Genomic DNA, 19,818 nt, shown 5'->3' with positions numbered 1-19,818 from the left:
ATGGATTTCTGGCATGATAATTGGATGGGAACCGGGGCTATATGTCATCAGGTGAAAATTTTTCACGAGCATGTTGTGTCAGATTTTGTCTTCCAAGAGCAATGGAATATGCGACTCCTTAATCAAGTTCTAGAGCCTGAGTTGGTTAGGCAAGTTGTGAAGATTCCCCCTTCATCCGCTCATAGCTCTGATAGGATGGTGTGGGTTTTAACGCAGAATGGTTCATTCTCGATTTCTTCAGTTTACACGCTTGTTTCGCAGGCTTCTAATTATTCTTGAGTGGTTTCGCATGTGTGGCTGAAGGTGTTTCCTATCAAAATCTCCTTCTTTATATTATGGTTACTACGTTTGCGTCTTCCCCTAATGAATCTGCTACGTAGATTTGGGGTACAGGGTCCGTCTAAGTGTCATTGTTGTTCTGAACCTGTAAATGACGAGGTTAATCACAAATTTTTAATAGGAGATTTAGCTAAGGTGGTCTGGAATAGATTTGAGGGTGTCCTAGGAGATTTAGATATGATGTCCACGTTGAGACATGTGGTGTTACGAGGGTGGCTGCTTAAGGGGCACAACGTGTATCTCAAGTTCGTTTATCATACACTACCTATGCTCGTTTGCTGGGAGTTATGGAAAGCGAGAAACAGGGGACTGTTTGATGGAAGGAAGTTAGGGTGGACGGAGGTGGTAGATCAGGTATTTCAACAGTTATGTGATTTACTACATTGTAATTTTCTGGAAATGTTCTTTCGTCTCTTGAGATGTTCTTCACTCTTCATTGGTAGCTCTGAAAAGAAGGGTTTCTATTTTATCGATTACATGGTCAGCTCCTAAGGCAGGGTATAAGTTGAATTCGAATGGCTGTGCAAAGGGGAACCCAGGAGTTAGTGGGGGTAGGGGAGTTGTGTAAGATGGGGAAGGGAGATTTATCGTTGGTTATTCCTATTTTTTTGGTTTATTGACCAGTTTACATGCGGAGCTCAAGGCCATACTCTTTGGGGTGCGGCTCTATGTTGCTCGAGACTTACAAGACTTGCATGTTAAATCTGACTCACTTGTCTTGGTGCAAATACTCCAAGGGACACATGGTTGCCCTTGGAGACTGCAACGGGAAGTGGATGAATTGCTCAGTTTCAAGCATCATTTCCGTGACATAACCCATTGCTATAGAGAGGCGAACAAACCCGCTGATTATCTAGCTAACCTTGGTGCAAATTTGGAGCAAGAGGATGTTTTTTATGACTTTCGTTATTTGCCGGCTACTGTCCGTGAGGAGATTATCATGGATACTTTAGATTTTCCTAATTTTGTAGAAAATTTCTATAGCTTAGCTAAAAATTTGTATTAAATAACTGTCATATGGATATTTTCATGAGATTGGGTTTGTTGGCAGGGAGTTTCGTCCATTTATAAGGGAAAACTCTACCAAAATTTTTAATAAAAAAAGAGATTCTCATTAAAAAAAAAATTCTCAAATGTGAGGATTTTAATAATTAACAATTCAGTAACTTATTAGATCCAAACTTTAAATTTTAAATTTCAGTTTTCAAATTTTAGTTTTATCAAATATACCCTTAAAAACAAGACCAGGAAGGCAAGAATAACTTACAGCATTATTGTGACAGCTTCCCAATGTATACAATTGTAGGGTTTCGACACAATTTGAATTTAAAGATTACAAATTTCAGCCAGGAAGAGAAAAAAAAGTCTTTAAGGATGTATGAAAAAATTGAAATTTTAAATCTAACATTTAAAGATTGAAATTTAGATAATGAAATTCAAGTTTGCTAAATTCATAAAGTCAAATTTGTTGAATTTGACCATCGGATTGAAGTATTATATCTTATGCATATTATAAAGTTTAATACCAAAATCTTATTTTACTATTATGTTAAATTAATTTTTAAAATACTAATTTTAGTAGTGATGAATCGAAGACTAATATGAAAAGTGAATTTATATGTGTGGGAGAGAAAGAGAGTGTGTGAGGATATTTTTATGTGTGAAATTTTTTTTCTTGTAAAGAAAAAATTTGTGTTTTTATTGTGTAATAAATACATTATGTTTTAAAATGTGCATTGGAGAAGAAGTGTTTGCTATTACAGGTGGGTGTGTGTGAGAGAGTGATTGTGTGTATGTGTGTGTGAGAGAGAGAGAAAGAGAGACAAAGAGACAAAGAGATGTGTGCGAGAGAGTATATTCACATGAAAGTGTGTGTGAGAGATATAGAAATTATTATTTGTAAAAAGTTTAAGAGGGAAAGTCTAATTTTTTCTAGGACATATGTGAAAACATTTAATATTTGAAAAAGGCACACACACACACACATATCTTGGGGGAGAGAGGGCAAAATCTTATTTTTTATAAGGACATAGATGAAAACCTTAACATATTTAAGTTACACAAAAAGATTTGTAAAATCTTGGACGAGTGACTACCCTCCCTACCCTGTTTACATCCGTTAGTGACCATGTAGACATATACATGATGTGAGAGAGTGCTTTTGGTAAGAAAAATTATACAAGAGTTGGGTTTAGGTTTTACTGTCCACTGGTGTAATATGATAACAAAATTTTTAGGGCAAATTATCCATTTGGCACTTGAACTTTTAGTTTAAGTAAAATTAAGCCCTCTAACTATTTTTAGTCAACTTTTAGCCCTTGAACTTGTAAAATTGGAAACCCGCGGCCCTTTTACCTAGTTTATCCGGTTTTGCAACCGGAAAGAAGGGCATTTTTGTCCGTATCTTCTAAGCAAAAATGAACAACTCCATCTTCTTCCTTTTCCCTTACCCAACCAAACAGGCACAGATTTCTAGAGTTCTTAAGCTTCTGCAAATTGGGGATAATTGAGTCCGACTCTAAGCAAAATTTTTAAAACTCCCCACTCTATTCTCTCCTGGTTTCCCCATATGCTCCTTTCCCCCACTAAAAATCGCATCAATTAACCACTCTTCTTTTCCCCTTTCGTCTTGATTTCTCGATCTTCTCCACGAAATCCAACAAAAATGGTGTCCAAGATTGTGAAGAAAACCCCAACAAAGTCCATAAAAAATCCGCGCCACCATCACCACAGCCACCAACACCGAAAAAATCCCCCGTAAAGAATGCCTCCGCCGCTGCTTTAGTGGTGCTTGCGTCGATTAACAAGTCCATTTACACTTGCCACCACCGCCTCATCAAGATTTTCTCCAAATTAGCACGCATTTCAACTCCAATTAAGAAGAAGAGCCCAAGAAAACGAGGGTATCAGTTACTTCAAAAGGGTTCTGAAGATCCCAAAAGTAGCATCAAAAGAGCTCTATTTGATGACGAAAAAAGTTCTGCACTTCCACCACTCGTTTCGCTAGAGAAAAACACTGTCTTTCTTGATTTGGACAAGACTCTGGTGCATTTCCAGCCGGGCCCTACTCTAGAAAGGTATGATTTCATAGTTAGGCCGGTGATAGATGGAGAAAGAGTGGATTTCTTCGTGTTAAAAAGGCCATTTGTGGAAGAATTTTTGGAGTTCCTGAGTAATAAATTTGAGATTGTGGTGTTCACAGCTGGAATTGAGGAGTATGCTTCCTCCTTGAATTTAGCAGATTTGGTGGCGGAGGAGGAGGAGTCCTTGCTGTCATTGTGGGAGAGTTGTTGGGGGGGCAGCGGCAGCCTTATTAGAAGAGGAAGAAGAAGAAGAGGGAGAGTAATTAATCAAACCCCAGACCTCCAAGAAATCAAAAACCCCGCGAATGGAGCCGACGTCTCCAACGATGGTCTTGCGGACTTCGAAAAAAGTGATTTTTTTTGTTGGGGGGGGAGGAGGGTTGTCCCTGAATCTCTGAATGATGGCATTACTGTAGTATTTGTAAGTCTTGGGGTTCTTGGAGGCTGATCTTCCGTCGATGGCAGGTTGGGTTAGGGAAAGGGAAGAAGATAGAGCTGTTCATTTTTTGCTTAGAATATACAGACGAAAATGCCCTCCTTTAAAGCATATTGCCATTCGTGTGATTTGGTTTTTTGGTTGCAAAACTGGATAAACTAGGTAAAAGGGTCACGGATTCCCAATTTTACAAGTTTGAGGGCTGAAAGTTGACTAAAATAAGTTAGAGAGCTTAATTTTACTTAAACTAAAAGTTCAAGGGCCAAATGGATAATTTGCTCAAATGTTTAAGTGCTAGCTCTAGAAAGTTTTGTATTAGTTACAAACGAAAAGAGAAAAGGTTAAACCAACTACTCATGTTTACTAGTTTAAAAAAGAAAAAAAGCCAACATCCTCATGTAATTTGTCCTCTAAAAAGAATTAGTGAGAAGTGTATTAGAATTTAAATTAGTTGGAATCGAACAAAGCAAATTGGTCTTGTGTGTGGGATACACTGAAAATAGCTTGTTACATTCATTAGGGAGTAATAGTTTTCATATCAAATGTTAATTCGATCATCACATGATGACTTAGTCTGAATGATCGTTTTTGGAGTGTGTGTGTATATATACATATTAAAAGCTAGTGTGCAACTTTATTGGAAAGAATGTACGCGAAATAAAAGAGCAGCTTCTCAATATATAAAAATATTATAATGGCAATACAACCCTACTGAGTCCCCATTCTTTTATCAAATTTAACCACCTATAGTACGTCATAATTATTCTCAGTCAATGAGCGCACTAAAATTGAAACAATGCAGCAACTTTGCCCTGATGTCACAGGTGTAGACTCAACTTCCGCCATCCAAGGAATCTATTGTCCACTATCCATAAAGATCAAGATTTGGCAGGCGGGGCATCATCAGTGCCTCCAATGGAGGGGCTTTACCTTCATATCCGGCCGTATCTACTGGCAAATCTGAAACCCTGGAGATGTCGAAAGCCTGGAGTAGCCGAGCCAGCGTCAAGTGCATCACCTGCAATGCAAATGACATTCCTGGACAAATTCGTCGGCCATTACCAAAAGGGTTCAACTCAAAGTTTTGACTGGAGAAATCAAGCTGCGCGCCAGCTTGGTCACCACTCAAGAATCTCTCTGGAAAAAATTTTTCAGGCTCCGGCCATATTCTCGGGTCGCGCTGAATTTTCCATACGTTGACATATAATTGGGTGCCTTTAGGAATGAAGTAGCCAGCTACGTTACAGTCTTCGTCGGCTTGGCGTGGCATAGGTACAGGTGCTGGTGGATGTAGTCGCATTGTCTCTTTGACAATGGCCTGTAGGTAGACTAAATTCTTGATATCAGATTCTTCTACCCATCTTTCTTTACCAACAAAAGAGTCAATCTCTTCCTGGGCTTTTTGCAAAACGTGCCTATGGTTCAGTAGTAGGGAGATAACCCAGCTCAACGCCCTTGATGTGGTACTAGTTCCTGCTACAATAAGCACCTGCAAGCAAAAAAATAATAATAATAACAATGAAAAGTAACAAATAGAAATTTCTGGCAAAGATTAGTTATACACTAAGAATAGATTAGCTGAAGAGTTTTGAGTTTTGATTTTTTTTTAACTTGTCCTAATTAGTTGTGGAGCGCGCTTAGAATATCAGAAAAGGGAGAAGTTCTACGAGAAAGAAACTAGGGTGGACAATTTATGGCAATATAAGATTTTAGGTTTTGCTCCATGAAACCCAACTCCTACTACTATTGGATGTACACCTTCTAGAAAAGAAAAAGAATAATGGTTTCTGGAAATCAATATTGCGTTTATTTCAAACCACTCTTATTTGAAATGACCTTCCATACAATTTGCATCTATATTGATGTCAATTAAAGGTTAGGATTTCTTGGGATGTAGTTACTGTCATTCGCAAGCAATTAGATGTGACACTAGCTAGCCAACATGATAAAAAGGAGACTAAGGGAATAGTAACTTTTAGGGAGGGAGCCAGTTCAATTTTAGTTGTCAAACACTGAATTATGTTCCAGATTTTAATATGGTATAAGATACAAGCATATGATTTTGCAAAATAATTTCCATAAATGGTATTGTTTACAGTCCAAAAGATGCATGTACAAGAGTGGCTTACCAATATTGTGGACTTTATCACAACCTCCTTGGAGAACCCGCAGATGGACTCGTCTTTAATTGTTGAAAGCAACACATCTATGAAGCCTAGCTCATCATCACCATCGCCACTATTTTTCATCCTTCCCTCCTTATGTTCATCCACCCAAATCTGCATATACTTGTCAAGCTCTTTAGCCAAACGCTTCATCGACTTGATATTCCCTTGAGGATCGAGCCATTTCAAGAATCGGAAGGGAATAATGTCCGAGACAACAAGTACCCTTGCAAAAGCTTCAAATTCCTTAAGAACTCTTCTGAATTCAGAATCTCTTTCTTTGCCAACGTCGCTGTCTGTGTATCTGCCCCCAGCAATTTTCCTCAGGACAATATTCAAAGTTAATTTCTCAAACACATCACCAAGATCCACTCTAGCTGGAGCTTTTATTTCATTACCGTGCTTGTTGACCTCACTAATATTCAAGAATATTTCTTTGATGCTAGTTTGCACCTCAGATATTCGGACCTGCTTCAGCTTCTCAAGCCTTTGAGTCGAAAGCAGTTCCCGCAAAACCATCTTCCGCACGTCGCGCCAGTATCGACCATAAGGTGCAATACCAAATGCTGCATAGTCGTAGCAAAGATATTTGGCGAAACTTGAAGGTGGCCGCGAGGCAAAGGCCTTATCATTTGTAGTGAAGCATTCTTTGACTGATTCCCAGTTGTTCACCACCAGAACTGGCAACATTCCAAGCCGAATGCTGAAGACAGGGCCATTCTTATCAGCCATGGCTGCTAAGGTCTCTGCTACATGAATTTTGGGATTCATTTGAAGGAGGTGGCCTATGACTGGCCAGGCACCTTCTGGTTCCGGGGGTGATTTTCTCTTTTCATCGGAAATTTGTGACCTTGGTTTCCACTGTATGTAGGACAGGAATAAAGCCAAAACCACTGGAATTGCCACCAAATATTGGATTAGATCCATAGTTAGATTTGTGAATGAAGTTGCTAGAGGAAGAAAGTATGAGCTAGATGGGAATTTAGCAGTTATTTATATAAGCATTCTAGTTTGCTGTTTGCTGTTCGGCCTAATTTACACCTACCCCATGGAAACATTCTATTAAAGAGAGGTTCTTGACCATTAGCCTACAAGTGGCCAATTACTTTTCCTTATCTTGAAAGAAATTTCAAGATTACAATCAACTTAACCCACATTGTTATAAACAACATATTAATATAAGGCGAGAAGGATCATGTCCCTACTTATTTAATGATGAGATTTAAACCTTTTTTATCTATAATCGATGAGTCATGGATTCGAATCATTAAAGAATAAGTGAAAAATCACTATCGATTATTTTAAAAAAGATGAAATTTAAATTTCTGACTTAAACAGAATACCTTAATTAACTGATAATCCCTGCCTAGCTGCCTAGCTGGGTTAATCATCAACTGATTTATTTTGAAGGGTATTTTATTTTAACTTTGTCAATGCATTATCTTTTCGCAATCATGATCATTAACTGTTTAATAGTGAATAAATAAGTTTTCGAATTACCTTGAACAAGTACTAATTTCAAGGCTTTATTTTATAGCAAGTGGTCTTGTTGCGATTCCGGGAACTTGGGGAGGTGTTACGTCACATTCATGCGTTTAAGTGATTCACGTGACTGTCAATGTCAATGGGCAGACCACCACAGGCGAGTCTGCGACCCTTGCCCAAGCATCGGGAGCAACAGACAGGAAAGAACCAATAATTAGGGGCAATGGCAGTACCAAGATTCGCCAAGAAGGAAAAAACAAAGAACCCAAGAATCTATACATATTTAAATGTGCACCATATATTGTTTTGGCCCGCTCACCCTTATCCTTCCTTGGGTTGCTTAGGTTCACTAGAAATGTAGTAATAAAAGAATAACCACACATGTCATGATCAACCTAAAATCAAATCCAAAATCACTTAATTGTCTCTTGGGATAATGGAAATATGCAAAAATATAGGGTGCAAAACTAAAGTAATTCAAATTTTGATAGAACAATATTTCAAGTGAGAGATGTATATCTAGGGAGATGATATTAAAAACTTAGACCTTGTTTGGAAAGTTAGTTTTCACCAAAATATTTCTATATTTTTCGTGTACACATATCCCAATTATCTTTTTTCCTCACATATATCAATCGCTACAATATATTTTCTATAAAAACTCCAGAAAATTGCAATTCAAACAAGACCTTGGCTCCTTTTCTCGATTCCAACTAATTATTCTCCTACAATAACTTCGTTTTTCAACTTTTTGTATATCTAGGGGCATGATTTTGTCAAACAAAAAAACCATAACTTGGCTATTATTACAACATGAGAGATGTACCTTTTAAGCTCCATATTTCTCTTATGATGCATGAATTTTGGGATTCATTTGAAGGGGGTGGCCTATGACTGGCCAGGCACCTTCTGGTTCCGGGGGTGATTTTCTCTTTTCATCGGAAATTTGTGACCTTGGTTTCCATTGTATGTAGGACAGGAATAAAGCCAAAACCACTGGAATTGCCACCAAATATTGGATCAGATCCATAGTTAGATTTGTGAATGAAGTTGCTAGAGGAAGAAAGTATGAGCTAGATGGGAATTTAGCAGTTATTTATATAAGCATTCTAGTTTGCTGTTTGCTGTTCGGCCTAATTTACACCTACCGCATGGAAACATTAAATTATAGAGAGGTTCTTGACTATTAGCCAACAAGTGGCCAATTATTTTTCCTTATCTTGAAAGATATTTCAAGATTACAATCAACTTAACCCACATTGTTATAAACAATATCTTACATATATAAAGCGTCGATAGCCTTTGTGAACAGTGAAGGATGAGCCGGTTATCGCGTGATTCTTGTGGCTTTGAGGGGCGTTTTGGTCCTATTTTTGTGGCTTTAGGAGCGTTTTGGTCCTTTGTCATTCGGTGGTAGTGGCTGCGCTGGAATTTCCTTTGTCTGCGTGGCTCTCATTCCTTTCTTCTCATCCACGTGGCTCTCATGCTTTTCTTCTCATTCTTGGCCTGTTCTTGGTCTTGGGAGCACCGCTTCAATTCCTCATTCTTCTTCTTAGCTTTCTCTGGCCAGTGGCGGTCAGCAATTTCTCTCATTCTCGGTCAGCAACTTTCTGCTCACAATTTTGGCAGTCACCGATTCCTAGCGGTCAGTGGGCGGTGGGGGACGATTTTGCTAGCCAGAAATTTCTGCTCACAATATTGGCACTCACCGATTCTTAGCGGTCAGTGGGCGGTGCGCGGTCATTATTCTTAGCTTTCATTCTCAGCTTTCATTCTTCTTAGCAATTTTTTCTTAGCTTTCATTCTTCTTCCCTTCTACTGCATAGCTGCGTGAACACGAAAAGCATGAGTGAACTATCGATCTAGAAGTCCGCGTCTTCTTAGCTTTCATTCTTCTTCCCTTCCACTGCATAGCTGCATGAACACGAAAAGCGTGAGCGAACTGTCGATTTAGGAGTCCGCTGTCAATCTTGTTTTCAAAGAAGGGGAATTTAGTAAACCCACCGCAGGTTGTCGTTCAAACCTTCCCCCTCTTCAAACTCGGCTGCGGGCGCAGTAGCACCAACTATGTGTATTACCAGCTTTTGTTTCGTGCGATGGGTTGGACTTGGTTTTTGGAGCTTAATCCCCTCCCATTCCTCTTCCTCTGCTTTGCTTACATAAAATTGTGTCTTTGTTTGCCCTTTTACAATCAAATTGTTTATGTTTTTTTTTTGTGGAATTTATTTCAGTTGGTTTCCCGTTAATCAATTTGTACCATTTTTTTTTTGTAAACAGTATATTCTCGAAAAGTTGAAACTTGTTGAAGAAAGGCAAATGGAAGGAAGGGACTCACTTTGTTATCTCTGAGCAGGTTTATATCAATCAGTTTGCATTACAATTGTCAAAGGAATTTAGCTTCTTAGATTCCAGTTAGGAAGAAAGACTTTGGATAGTGGACGTCGATTTTAGTGCTGAACCACTATAAATCTTCTTTTTAATTTTACTGCATTTTGTTTACAGTTTGTTTCTATTAACTATCATTTCCCATATCAATCTATTTCCCATTAGGTTGGCCTATGTGGGAGAACAATACACACACAAACAATTTATTTTATTTTATTTTTTTTTTTGGTGTCACTCAAACCCCTGAGGGACAAAACTATCCTGTAATATGCTAACAATTTATATATTCTTTTGGGCAAAAATATTCCATACCAATGAACTACTGAAATGGTGTCACTCAAGCAATGAAAGTGCTGTGTTAGTGGTCAATTTAATGGATTTCATTATTAATTTAGCCGGAAAGCACTGCACAGACAGTCCATTTTAAAAGTTATTAAATTTGTGGTAGTTGGTGGAGGCTTTCTTTAGACATATGAATGAAAGTATTTTTTTTTTTCAAAATAGGAAGTTGTTGGCTGTTATTGCCTTAAGTCAAATTTTATTAGGATTGAAAAATAGAGGTGTGTGTTTGTTTTTGTGTGTGTTTATTTTAGAAAGAAAGTAATGCCGTTTTGTCATTTTATTTGAAGGGCAAATTAGGAACCATAAAAAATGACTTAAATAGTTAACACCCACTCCCTCCTCTTCTTTTATGTATAGCATATATACCATATCTATGTACTATATATAAAGGGAGAGAGAGGAGGGGTTGGTGTAAACTTTTTGTATAATTTTTAATAATTCTTATTTTACCCTCTAAATAAAGTGCGAAATGGTACCGGCATCTCCCTAAAATAAACACACACAAATGCACACCCATTTTTCGACCTAACAAAACTTCCAATAAAGCAACAACCATCAACAACTTCCTATATCTATATATTGAAGTTGATATTTGACACAAAAAAAAAAAATCAACAACATCCTATAAAAGAAAAAAGAAGAAAAACACAATTTTTTCATTCATATTTTTAAAAAAGAAAAAAATCTCCAACAATTACTAAAAAAATTTAATAATTTTTCCTTTTAAATTTACACATGCATACGGTCTGTCATTGCCACTGGTAGATGATAGAATTGGTTGCCATTGTCATTGCCACTGTCATGTTTATCTGTGTAATTAGAAAAACAACACACACTCAACTACATGACTACTATATCTAACAAAGAAAAAAAAACACACAAACATAATAGAAAAATAACGAGTCTTAGCTACCTGATGCATGGCATCAGGGCTAAAAATCTAGTACTAATATAAAGCGAGAAGGATCATGTCCCCACGTATTTAATGATGAGATTCAAATCTTTTTTATCTGTAATCGATGAGTCACGGATTCGAATAATTAAAGAATAAGTGAAAAATCGCTATCGATTATCTTAAAAAAAGATGAAATTTAAATTTCTGACTTAAACAGAATACCTTAATTAACTAATAATCCCTACCTAGCTGGGCTAATCATCAACTAATTTATTTTGAAGGGTATTTTATTTTAACTTTGTCAATGCATTATCTTTTCGCAATCATGATAATTAACTGTTTAATAGTGGACAAATAAGGCTTTGTTTGGATTGCATTTTTATAGATTTTTTGTAGAAAAATTATTATAGTGATTTGATATATATGATTTTAAAAAATGATTGAAAAATATGTTTACGTAAAATATAGCAATTTTTCTTTAGAAAATTGCTGTAAAACATGGCCTAAGTTTTCAAATTACCCTTGAACAAGTGCCAATTTCAAGGCTTTATTTTATAGCAAGTGGCCTTGTTGCATTCTCGTGAACTTGGGGAGGTGGTACATCACATTCAAGCATTTACGTGATTCACGTGACTGTCAATGTCAATGTCAGTTTCACTGTACATGAATGACCGGGCAGACCACCACATGCGAGTCTGCGACCCTTGCCCAAACATCGAGAGCAACAGCAAGGTAAGAACCAATAAGTAGGGGCAACGGCAGTTCCAAGATCCGCCAAGAAGAAAAAAAACAAAGAAGCCAAGAATCTATGCATATTTAAATGTGCACCAGCACCATATATTGTTTTGGCCAGCTCACCCTTAACCTTCCTTGGGTTGCTTAGGTTCACTAGAAATGTAGTAACAAACTAGGAGGATGACACCGCGCATTTGCGCGGTGTGAGATTATATAAGTTATTTGTTCAATTATGTCTACTAAGTTTGCATTATTTCTATAAAAAAAAGAAAAAGATATTATTATGGGAATCATATGAGTTAAAAGGGTGTCAATGTATAAATGCAATTTTGCGTAATGATATTAAATTAAAAATTAGTTTTGCATTAATTATTTAGGGAGTTGATAGCTATGATGCATATATACAAGCAATATCAATCCTCAATTGGTATGCGACTTGCATTTATACGAGTGTGATAATGTACTTTGTCACCATGGACTTTGTATGTGCCAAAATCAACTATGAATTTAACTTTCGTATGTTACAATCAAAGCTTCACATTTTATTATGAAAATTAAGGATGATGCTATCTAATAGTTGATAAATTTTTGAAACCAAACACTTGATAATTCGAGAAACACATGATTCAGATTAAAATGACAGAACTCAAATAAAAAACAAATATTACAAAGGAATTATCAAATAAGTAAATAGGCCAATCAATTGTTAGACCATTGCTACTACTCTTACTTATAGTAAAATTACTTTTCCTTTAATTGTACCTTTATCCACACTATCCTGAAAAAATTCAATTTCTTGTATTTATTGGTGACAGGTTCTGGAGTCATGTTCTAAATTTAACCTTCACAAAATCCTACTTGACTAAATAAATAAAAAAATATTATGAACTCGTAAACAGAAGCAAAAGTGCCAAGACAAAATGTACCAAAAATTGAATTACATAATTGTGAATAGCTGCCCCATAAAACTAAGAATTCTAACAAGTTTCTTAGTGTTAATTGCCTATGGCTCTTAGACATTCCGAAGTCTTTAAAAGAGCAGCTATGAAAACGGACAGAGAATAACTGACTAATAAGATCAAAAGTAGACTAATTATTAGCAGGAAAATTTCCCAACATCCAATAAGACCATATAGCAACCGTTGCAAAGTAGGCAGGTTCTGTAGAATTTTCACACTGTTCAACTCTCTACTTTTGCTGTAACTTCAGGCATAGAAAAAGAAAATGAGCTGAAGACCACAACCTAAATAGAATAAAGACAATTTCAATTTACTAAACATTACTTGTGTCGACCTATAGATCAATGCTTGATCGAGCTAAGAAGTTTGAATTATTTTCTCATGCAATAAATTCAAGAAGTTCAGGAGGATAAGAACATCTTTTGCAGAAAAACAGAATAGCCGATGAAAAAAAAGAGCAAAAAAGTAGGCATTTAAATCACTTTTGTAGAAAAATAAAAGAGCCAAAAAAAAAAAAGAGAAAAGAACAGTCCTTGCTTTGAGTTGATTGAAGCTCAAAAACCACAACCAAAAGGTTCCAAATAAATTGAGTTACTTAGCTTTCAAAGGAATCTTCAATATCAAAGGTTCCAATAGGTTCCAGAAAATGCAACCAATAGTTTACAAAAAAAATTGAGTTATTTAGCTTCCAAATGAATCATCAATATCAAAGCAATATAAAAGCAATTCTCTTTTCTGAACAAGGAAATCCATTTTCCAAATAAGAGTAATCAATAACTTTATACAAAGAAAGAAAAAAATAACATTACAATGAACCCGCCATGGTTTTTACTTTTTACCTTTAACTAATAAAAACTCATGCAGAGTAAGAGAAGGAAATCAAAAGATAAAAGGAAGACAAAAAGCAAAGATATGCAAGCTACACGTCTCTTCTTGTCCTTAGGCAAGCAAGACACCGAGCTTACGTACCTTACAATCTTAAAGCATTCTAGTCGGTATTGCAAAAAGAGTGCCTAAGTGCCCGTTCAACCATAGCAATCCCAAGCTACAGAGAGACATCAGAATAAAGGATATTAAGATCTACTTAATGCACATAACTAAATTTGGAAGTGTTTGAAATACATCATCCGCATAACTAAATTTAAGAAGAAGAAAATTACATTAAATTTTCAAAGATTGAAATATTTCAAGACAAATTTGGTTTCCATCATTTTATAGCAATGACAAACAAGACAAATCAAAAGCTTCAACTTCATGATAAATTCTTTCAATAATAATTAAACGATATCTTTAGGAAGGCCCAAAAAATGGAAAAATTTAAAAAGACAGCCATATAACCTGATATGATGCAGATATTACGATATTAGCACCAGCTTCAAGGTAATCGAGGGGTACCTATCCCGTGAAACAAACAATAAAGAATAAAACAAGAAAATCACATGGCCAAGGTGCTGATATTTAATCGGAGTTAAAAGAATAAGGCTGAATTCATACAACTTCTTAAGCTGGCTACTTTGGCCACCATTAAAATTACGCTGAACAGTTTCTTTGTCATCACTGGTAGCAATTCAGGGTTAGTAACAGAAAAAAGAATTAAAACCACATAAGAAGCAAATCAAAAACTAACCTGTCTCTTAATCGTAGCCTTCAGTGCTATCATAACCGGAAATAATCCATTGTAGATAGACCTTTTGGTAAGGGAAAAATCGAAATAGAAGAAAGAATTAAAGAAATAGTGGTATGGATTGGATTTTAACAACCTCGTGGATTATTCAACACTTTTACCCAAATATGGTTTAATGTAAATCTACCAAACTTGTTAACATGGATTACACTTATGGACCACAAAATACAAGCCAGCTAGCCAATAACATTACCTTCTCCACTGTTCACAAACTTAGCAAGGCTTCTGCAGATCGTGCACCTTCATATCTGAGAATAAAAATAAATTCATGAGGAATACAATTGTATGAACTCAAGGCATGGAAGTTATATTTACATAGAGTCAACATCAAGACAGATATCATTTCAACATTGCAAGTAAAAAAAACAAAGACCCTTTGAAAACTCCAATATTTCACATATACTCACTTTTTGGGCTCCAAAGAACCTTTTGGAAGCCATTGGACGGTCGGGCAACCAGAAACACCATATTTGCTACAAAGGCTCTTATGCTCATTGCAGTCCACCTACAACAGATACAATTTGATAAAAGTTCAAAACCTAAACTTATTTTTGTTATAATTCACAGCGAAAACATTGATTAATCTTTTAAGTATTGAAATTAAATCAGATGCAAAATAGAAGATTCACAACAGTTAAGAAAGTTAAACTGATGTTGATGCCAACAAGCAACCAGATAGCGATGGACCTCAGGTTCCATTTTCTCAAGATTTTAGTGATGGAAATCAAATAGAGCATATCTAGTTTGCAAGGATGAAAAGAAAAATGTAAGCACTTTTTTAACATGAAATAACTGTATAGGTTGTCTGAGAGAGTTTTGCCATAGCATCTTGCTCTATATTAATGAAACTTCCAAGGATGACAACTCCTAAAGTGATCAGAAAAAAACAAAAAGATAGATGATTCATAAAATGGCAAAACCCTTAATAATGTACAACTACAAAATTCATTAAAACAAACCCACCACAATAGCATGGCAAAAGCCATGAATATTGCATCATATCTGAGCTCTCTACAGCAATGCAATAGTAACATTCCCAGAAGTTACAAGCTTTAGAGTAAAAATGAGACTTTAGCTAAACTACTTAATAACCCATGGGAAATGTTCTAATTGATATAGCAACACTATGAACCTAGAGTAAAAATGAGACTTTTCCTACCATATTTGAAAGGGTCAATGGATCATAAAAGAGCAGAAGAGCTAACCTTTCCAATCAAAATAGATTTAGCTTTCTTGAAATTCGCACTTAGCTTCTCGTACTCTGGAGCAGGCTTCTTACAGTGCCCACACCTACAAATTCATCACGGGGAAAAGAAAACAGAAAAAAAAACTTCTTTACATCTTCCCTAACAAGAACAGCTCAAAATCACTTCAAATCAGCAAATATAATGATGTCAAAAATCAATCTCGCATTCCAACACAGTAGTCTTCCATGCTAGTCCATCTGTCTCCTAAATATCATACACGGCAACAGACAAAAAACTGGCAGTGCATATGAATCCACACATAAATATACAGCAGAGCAAAATCACAGCAATCTTATTCGCAAAGATCCGAATTCGACTATTACAATCAAAAGAAAAGAAAAGACACGGATCTAAAAGTAATTAAACACATCAGGCTCTAATTCATCAAAACCATAAAAAAAACTTACATCCAATTCACCATGACCAAAAAAATCCCCCAAAAAATAACAAATAAATGAAATCACGAGGAATCAGCCAATCAGGCATACCAAGGAGCGTAGAAACAATTAATCAGTAAAACAACCAAAAACAAGCAGTACGCTTAGAAACAATTAATCAGTCTCTGTTAGAAGAAGATTCTTCTCTGCATGTATGTAATGAATATGAAAAATTAATAAATAGAGAAGCTCTTGTGCAACAAAGATTTGAAAAAGTTAAAGTCCAACTCAGGCATTTGATAAATCACAGTTAGCACTCAAGACCAGTACAAAGTCACATAAACTGCTAACGCTAAAAGCAAAACAAGCAAAGGCTAACATAAAACAGATCACAGGCAAACATTAGTATCAGAGAAATAAAACAAACAACCAGTAGAAGACCTTTTTGAATACCTGTACAGGTGCCAGCTTAGGTGGAAGCATTAAGCCAGTATCATCCCCATGAGTCATGATAATACCTCCAACAAATCGCGTACTAATAGCCCATGATGTCTGCCACACATGTTGCCGCTGTCCATTTTCATCCGTAAACTAAACAAACAGATAGACTGTTTAGGGAATTGCACCTTTCATATTTCAAATACCAAAAATAGAACAGCAAAAAATTGATGCAAAACAACTATATCTGATAGGATATTTTGCAAAAGTGTTCAGCAATGAAAAAAGCTCAATAAATTTTAGCATCATCGTCAATTACACCAATTGCACAACTTATAGAAAATTACACAAAAGGTAAAATGGTAAAACAAAAGTTTTCTCAATACACAGCACAAAATGATAACAGTCAACTTTTTAACTTGCATACAAGCAATCAACTGGAGAAACGAAGCAACAAGGTCAGAAACATTCTGTTTTTAAAATATAAAAAGAAGAACACCCCAAGGGATCTTTTCGGGGTTCCTGAAACATACACCAGAAAACCACTTAATGCATAACTTTTTTGGCCAAAATAATCAAATCTTCCGACCAAATTACACAGACTAAACTAAGTTTAGGAAACACCGTACCCAAGTCTAAAGACTTTGACTGGTGTTTCATGATGTTTCCATTGTCCATGGATAGTATCATACTTGAACATATATGTCTACAATTTGTGCATGGCAAAAGATCACACAGTTCAGAAAAGCACATAACTACAGATCTAGACCATAACTCGATCAACAATTACACTTTTTTTACTGTCAAAGGGACTAACTTTTACAGATCTCCTAATTCCTAAAGAAGAATCGCGTAAAAATTCAATCTTGACTCATAATTAACTGCAATAACAAGTGGTTGTTGAACTTACCATGTAATCAGTGGTGATAAATGGATCATTAATAGCAACAAGTTCTACATCATCCCTCTGCAAGATAACTCTAGCAACCAAACGTCCAGTTCTTCCAAAGCCTGTCAGACAAAGATCCATAATAAAATTACAAAAAGAGACATCAAAGATCTCAAGTTTGACACAAAACAAGCAGAACTCATCGTCCGAGAAAAAAAAAGCATTGAAACAGAATTACCAACCAAGCTTTATTAATTATTAAGCAAATAGAGACCATTGGAAGAACAGAGAAAAGCTGGGTAAATTTACAAGTAATTTGTAGCTCATATCATCCCAAGAAAATCGAAAAAAAAGCCAGAAAATTGAAGGCCATCTGTGGCTGTTATTGAGATTAATTTTTTGAGAAAAAATTATGTAGAAAATCGGAGAGGTATGGAAGAAATATTGGCCGGCCGGCAAATTTGATGAGAGAAGAGATGGAGGGATGGGGAAGGGGAGTGTTTACCAAGCCCCAACCCTCAATGGTGCAAAAATCAGAGGAGGAACAGAAATCAGAGAAGGAAAAAAAAAAGATGAAGACTTTGATGGTTGTAATCCTCGAGCCACAAACCAACCTTCAATTGATGTGATTTTCTGTGCTGCTGCACATCTTAGACTGGATCCGAAGAATAAAGAACCTGGATCTGGCGGATAAAAGAACAAACGCAAAAATCTTTCATTAGAAACAATTATTTTGATTAGTAAAGATTTCTTTTTTACGATAAACCCTTGGAGTTGTATAACAACAGTTAATTTTTGAAATAACATACCATTTAGTTCATGCAAAAATCTGCTCTTTGTCAACAATTGGATGTCATAACAACACTAGCATTACCAGAACTTATTTATCACAAAATAGAAATAACAAGTCAAGACTGCAAAGAACCAATATTTTCAATTAGAACAAGAGGAAAGAAAAAACTACATAAAATATACCGAAAAATTATATTGAGAAAGCCAAACCGCTAATAGAAGATCAAGAAACAGTAATAAAGAAATGACAAACATAAAAACCTACGTTTTGAACAGAGCATAAAAAATGCTCTGAGCTCTGAGCTTCAGCTGTAACACTAATCCCAAATCCTTCAGCCTCCAACTCAGCTTGCCTAAAAAATGCTACTTATAAAATCAACCGCAATAATCACAAAATAGTCCAAATCCACAACTTGGTCAGAAATTTTAAAAAAAAATTAATTCGAAATACCTGATAGCAGAATCTTTTGTGGCTTGAAAATTATGCATCCTACTGCGAAATCTTCATTACTGTTATAAGCTTCCATGGATTTAGGCTTTTCTTCTTTTCGGCTTGTATTTCACCTGATTTGAGTTTTTTGTAATGGACCATCAGTTTCTGAAGAGAAGAGACAGAAGAGAGGGAAAAAATGGGGGGAGAGAATGTGCGGAAGCTCAAAAGATAAGACTAAAGCCAGCGACCAAAAGAAAAATCGTGTGGTTTGGAAAAGGGCAAAGAGAAAAAAAAAAGGAAAAGAAAATGAATGACAAAGAAGATAGACCACAATCGGTGCTCTGCAAAGGTACAACCACTCCCCTCAGCTCACTTGCTCTCTGACAACAGAGGAAGAAGCAAGAAACGAAGGGGAATAGAAGAGAAGAATTGAAGATGAAGTGAAGGCGACCAAACTCGCCACCAATCTCCCAGTGAGGACGCCTGGAACTGAAATGGGTAGACTTGGTGGAGCAGTTGCTCGTTTCAGCAGAACCGCAGAGGCAGAACTCCTGGCTAAGCAGACTGGATGTGACAAAACATTACATTACCAACACACCCCTCAAAGAACAAAAGAACTCAAAAATACAACAAAAGGTCGGGATGTAAATAGCTGCAGACCAAAGGGCTAAAACCGTAATATCAACAAACCTCCCAGCCCAACAAAGAGAAGAAGACAAGACATTACGATTTACGAAACAACTGCGTGACTGTTTGACCAGGAACCGGGCCACCACATCAACAAACGGAAGGAAAGGCTAAGGGAAAAAAGTTAGCACCATAAAACAAACGAATCACCAGGCGCCACGCGGAGGACGACCACGCCGACGTGGACACCGGGCTTCCGTCCTTAGTCTATATGGTTAAAGAATAACCACACAAGTCATTATCAACCTAAAATCAAATCCAAAATCACTTAATTGTCTCTTGGGATAAAAAAATCGTCATTATTTCTTCTAATTTGGTTCGTCCGAAGTGCTTTGATGACGATTTTTTCTTCCATTTTTTTGTTGGTTTGTTTTATGACGACCAATAGTAAAGGAAGGAAAGGATGCTAGATGGTGAATGGAGTTCTGCACAGTCTCCTCGTACAAC

The 19,818-nt window shown here is 36.3% G+C and overlaps 2 protein-coding genes, 1 long non-coding RNA gene and 1 pseudogene across 22 annotated transcripts; 2 read left to right on the top strand and 2 right to left on the bottom strand.

Moving 5' to 3' along the window:
* Window positions 1–2,925: 2,925 nt before the first annotated feature.
* Window positions 2,926–3,870, top strand: LOC113711229 (uncharacterized; annotated as a pseudogene).
* A 637-nt stretch (window positions 3,871–4,507) lies between these two features.
* Window positions 4,508–8,741, bottom strand: LOC113712774 (cytochrome P450 CYP82D47). 3 transcript variants are annotated; one of them, XM_027236338.2, is made up of 3 exons: window positions 8,335–8,741; window positions 5,988–6,916; window positions 4,508–5,347 (listed from the first exon to the last, which is right to left on the bottom strand). In XM_027236338.2, exons 2-3 carry the CDS (start codon window positions 6,792–6,794, stop codon window positions 4,724–4,726), a joined length of 1,431 nt encoding a protein of 476 aa, XP_027092139.1. In that variant the 5' UTR covers window positions 6,795–6,916; window positions 8,335–8,741; the 3' UTR covers window positions 4,508–4,723. The 3 variants fall into 3 exon arrangements, with proteins under 3 accessions (XP_027092139.1, XP_027092140.1, XP_027092136.1); XM_027236339.2 differs by lacking the exon at window positions 8,335–8,741 and adding an exon at window positions 7,524–7,992; XM_027236335.2 differs by lacking the exon at window positions 8,335–8,741 and having other exon boundaries at window positions 5,988–7,508.
* A 156-nt stretch (window positions 8,742–8,897) lies between these two features.
* On the top strand, window positions 8,898–9,993 carry LOC113712775 (uncharacterized). Of its 2 annotated transcripts, none has more exons than XR_003453345.2 (2): window positions 8,898–9,229; window positions 9,786–9,993. It is a non-coding gene; the product is annotated as an uncharacterized lncRNA (long non-coding RNA). The 2 variants fall into 2 exon arrangements; XR_011821692.1 differs by having other exon boundaries at window positions 8,898–9,517.
* Window positions 9,994–12,763: 2,770 nt separating this feature from the next.
* On the bottom strand, window positions 12,764–19,296 carry LOC140014919 (proline--tRNA ligase, chloroplastic/mitochondrial-like). 17 transcript variants are annotated; one of them, XM_072066608.1, is made up of 12 exons: window positions 18,703–19,291; window positions 18,517–18,604; window positions 18,074–18,142; window positions 17,481–17,581; window positions 16,586–16,723; window positions 15,714–15,798; window positions 14,916–15,013; window positions 14,702–14,756; window positions 14,452–14,512; window positions 14,319–14,381; window positions 14,163–14,219; window positions 12,764–13,869 (listed from the first exon to the last, which is right to left on the bottom strand). In XM_072066608.1, exons 2-6 carry the CDS (start codon window positions 18,530–18,532, stop codon window positions 15,784–15,786), a joined length of 339 nt encoding a protein of 112 aa, XP_071922709.1. In that variant the 5' UTR covers window positions 18,533–18,604; window positions 18,703–19,291; the 3' UTR covers window positions 12,764–13,869; window positions 14,163–14,219; window positions 14,319–14,381; window positions 14,452–14,512; window positions 14,702–14,756; window positions 14,916–15,013; window positions 15,714–15,783. The 17 variants fall into 17 exon arrangements, 16 of the variants coding, with proteins under 16 accessions (XP_071922709.1, XP_071922705.1, XP_071922698.1 ...); XM_072066604.1 differs by having other exon boundaries at window positions 12,764–13,108; window positions 13,794–13,869; window positions 14,319–14,756; XM_072066597.1 differs by having other exon boundaries at window positions 12,764–13,108; window positions 13,794–13,869; window positions 14,163–14,756.
* Between the last annotated feature and the right edge of the window lie 522 nt (window positions 19,297–19,818).

Source organism: Coffea arabica, chromosome 10e, assembly GCF_036785885.1.
Source record: "Coffea arabica cultivar ET-39 chromosome 10e, Coffea Arabica ET-39 HiFi, whole genome shotgun sequence".
Classification (NCBI taxonomy): domain Eukaryota; kingdom Viridiplantae; phylum Streptophyta; class Magnoliopsida; order Gentianales; family Rubiaceae; genus Coffea; species Coffea arabica.
Note: the sequence above shows the minus strand (reverse complement) of the source record. Positions and strands in the feature narration are given on the sequence as shown.

Bases quoted from the DNA above. Each gene is read 5' to 3' on its own strand.
- LOC113712774 (XM_027236335.2), bottom strand. From the start codon at position 6,950: ATGGATCTAATCCAATATTTGGTGGCAATTCCAGTGGTTTTGGCTTTA. The intron at 5,348-5,987 runs GTAAGCCACTCT...TTTTGCTTGCAG, and splicing joins TGATAAAGTCCACAATATTG to GTGCTTATTGTAGCAGGAAC.
- LOC140014919 (XM_072066603.1), bottom strand. The intron at 17,582-18,073 runs GTTGGTTTGTGG...TTTGTCTGACAG, and splicing joins GAAAATCACATCAATTGAAG to GCTTTGGAAGAACTGGACGT. The intron at 16,724-17,480 runs GTAAGTTCAACA...CTGTTTGTTTAG, and splicing joins TTATCACCACTGATTACATG to TTTACGGATGAAAATGGACA.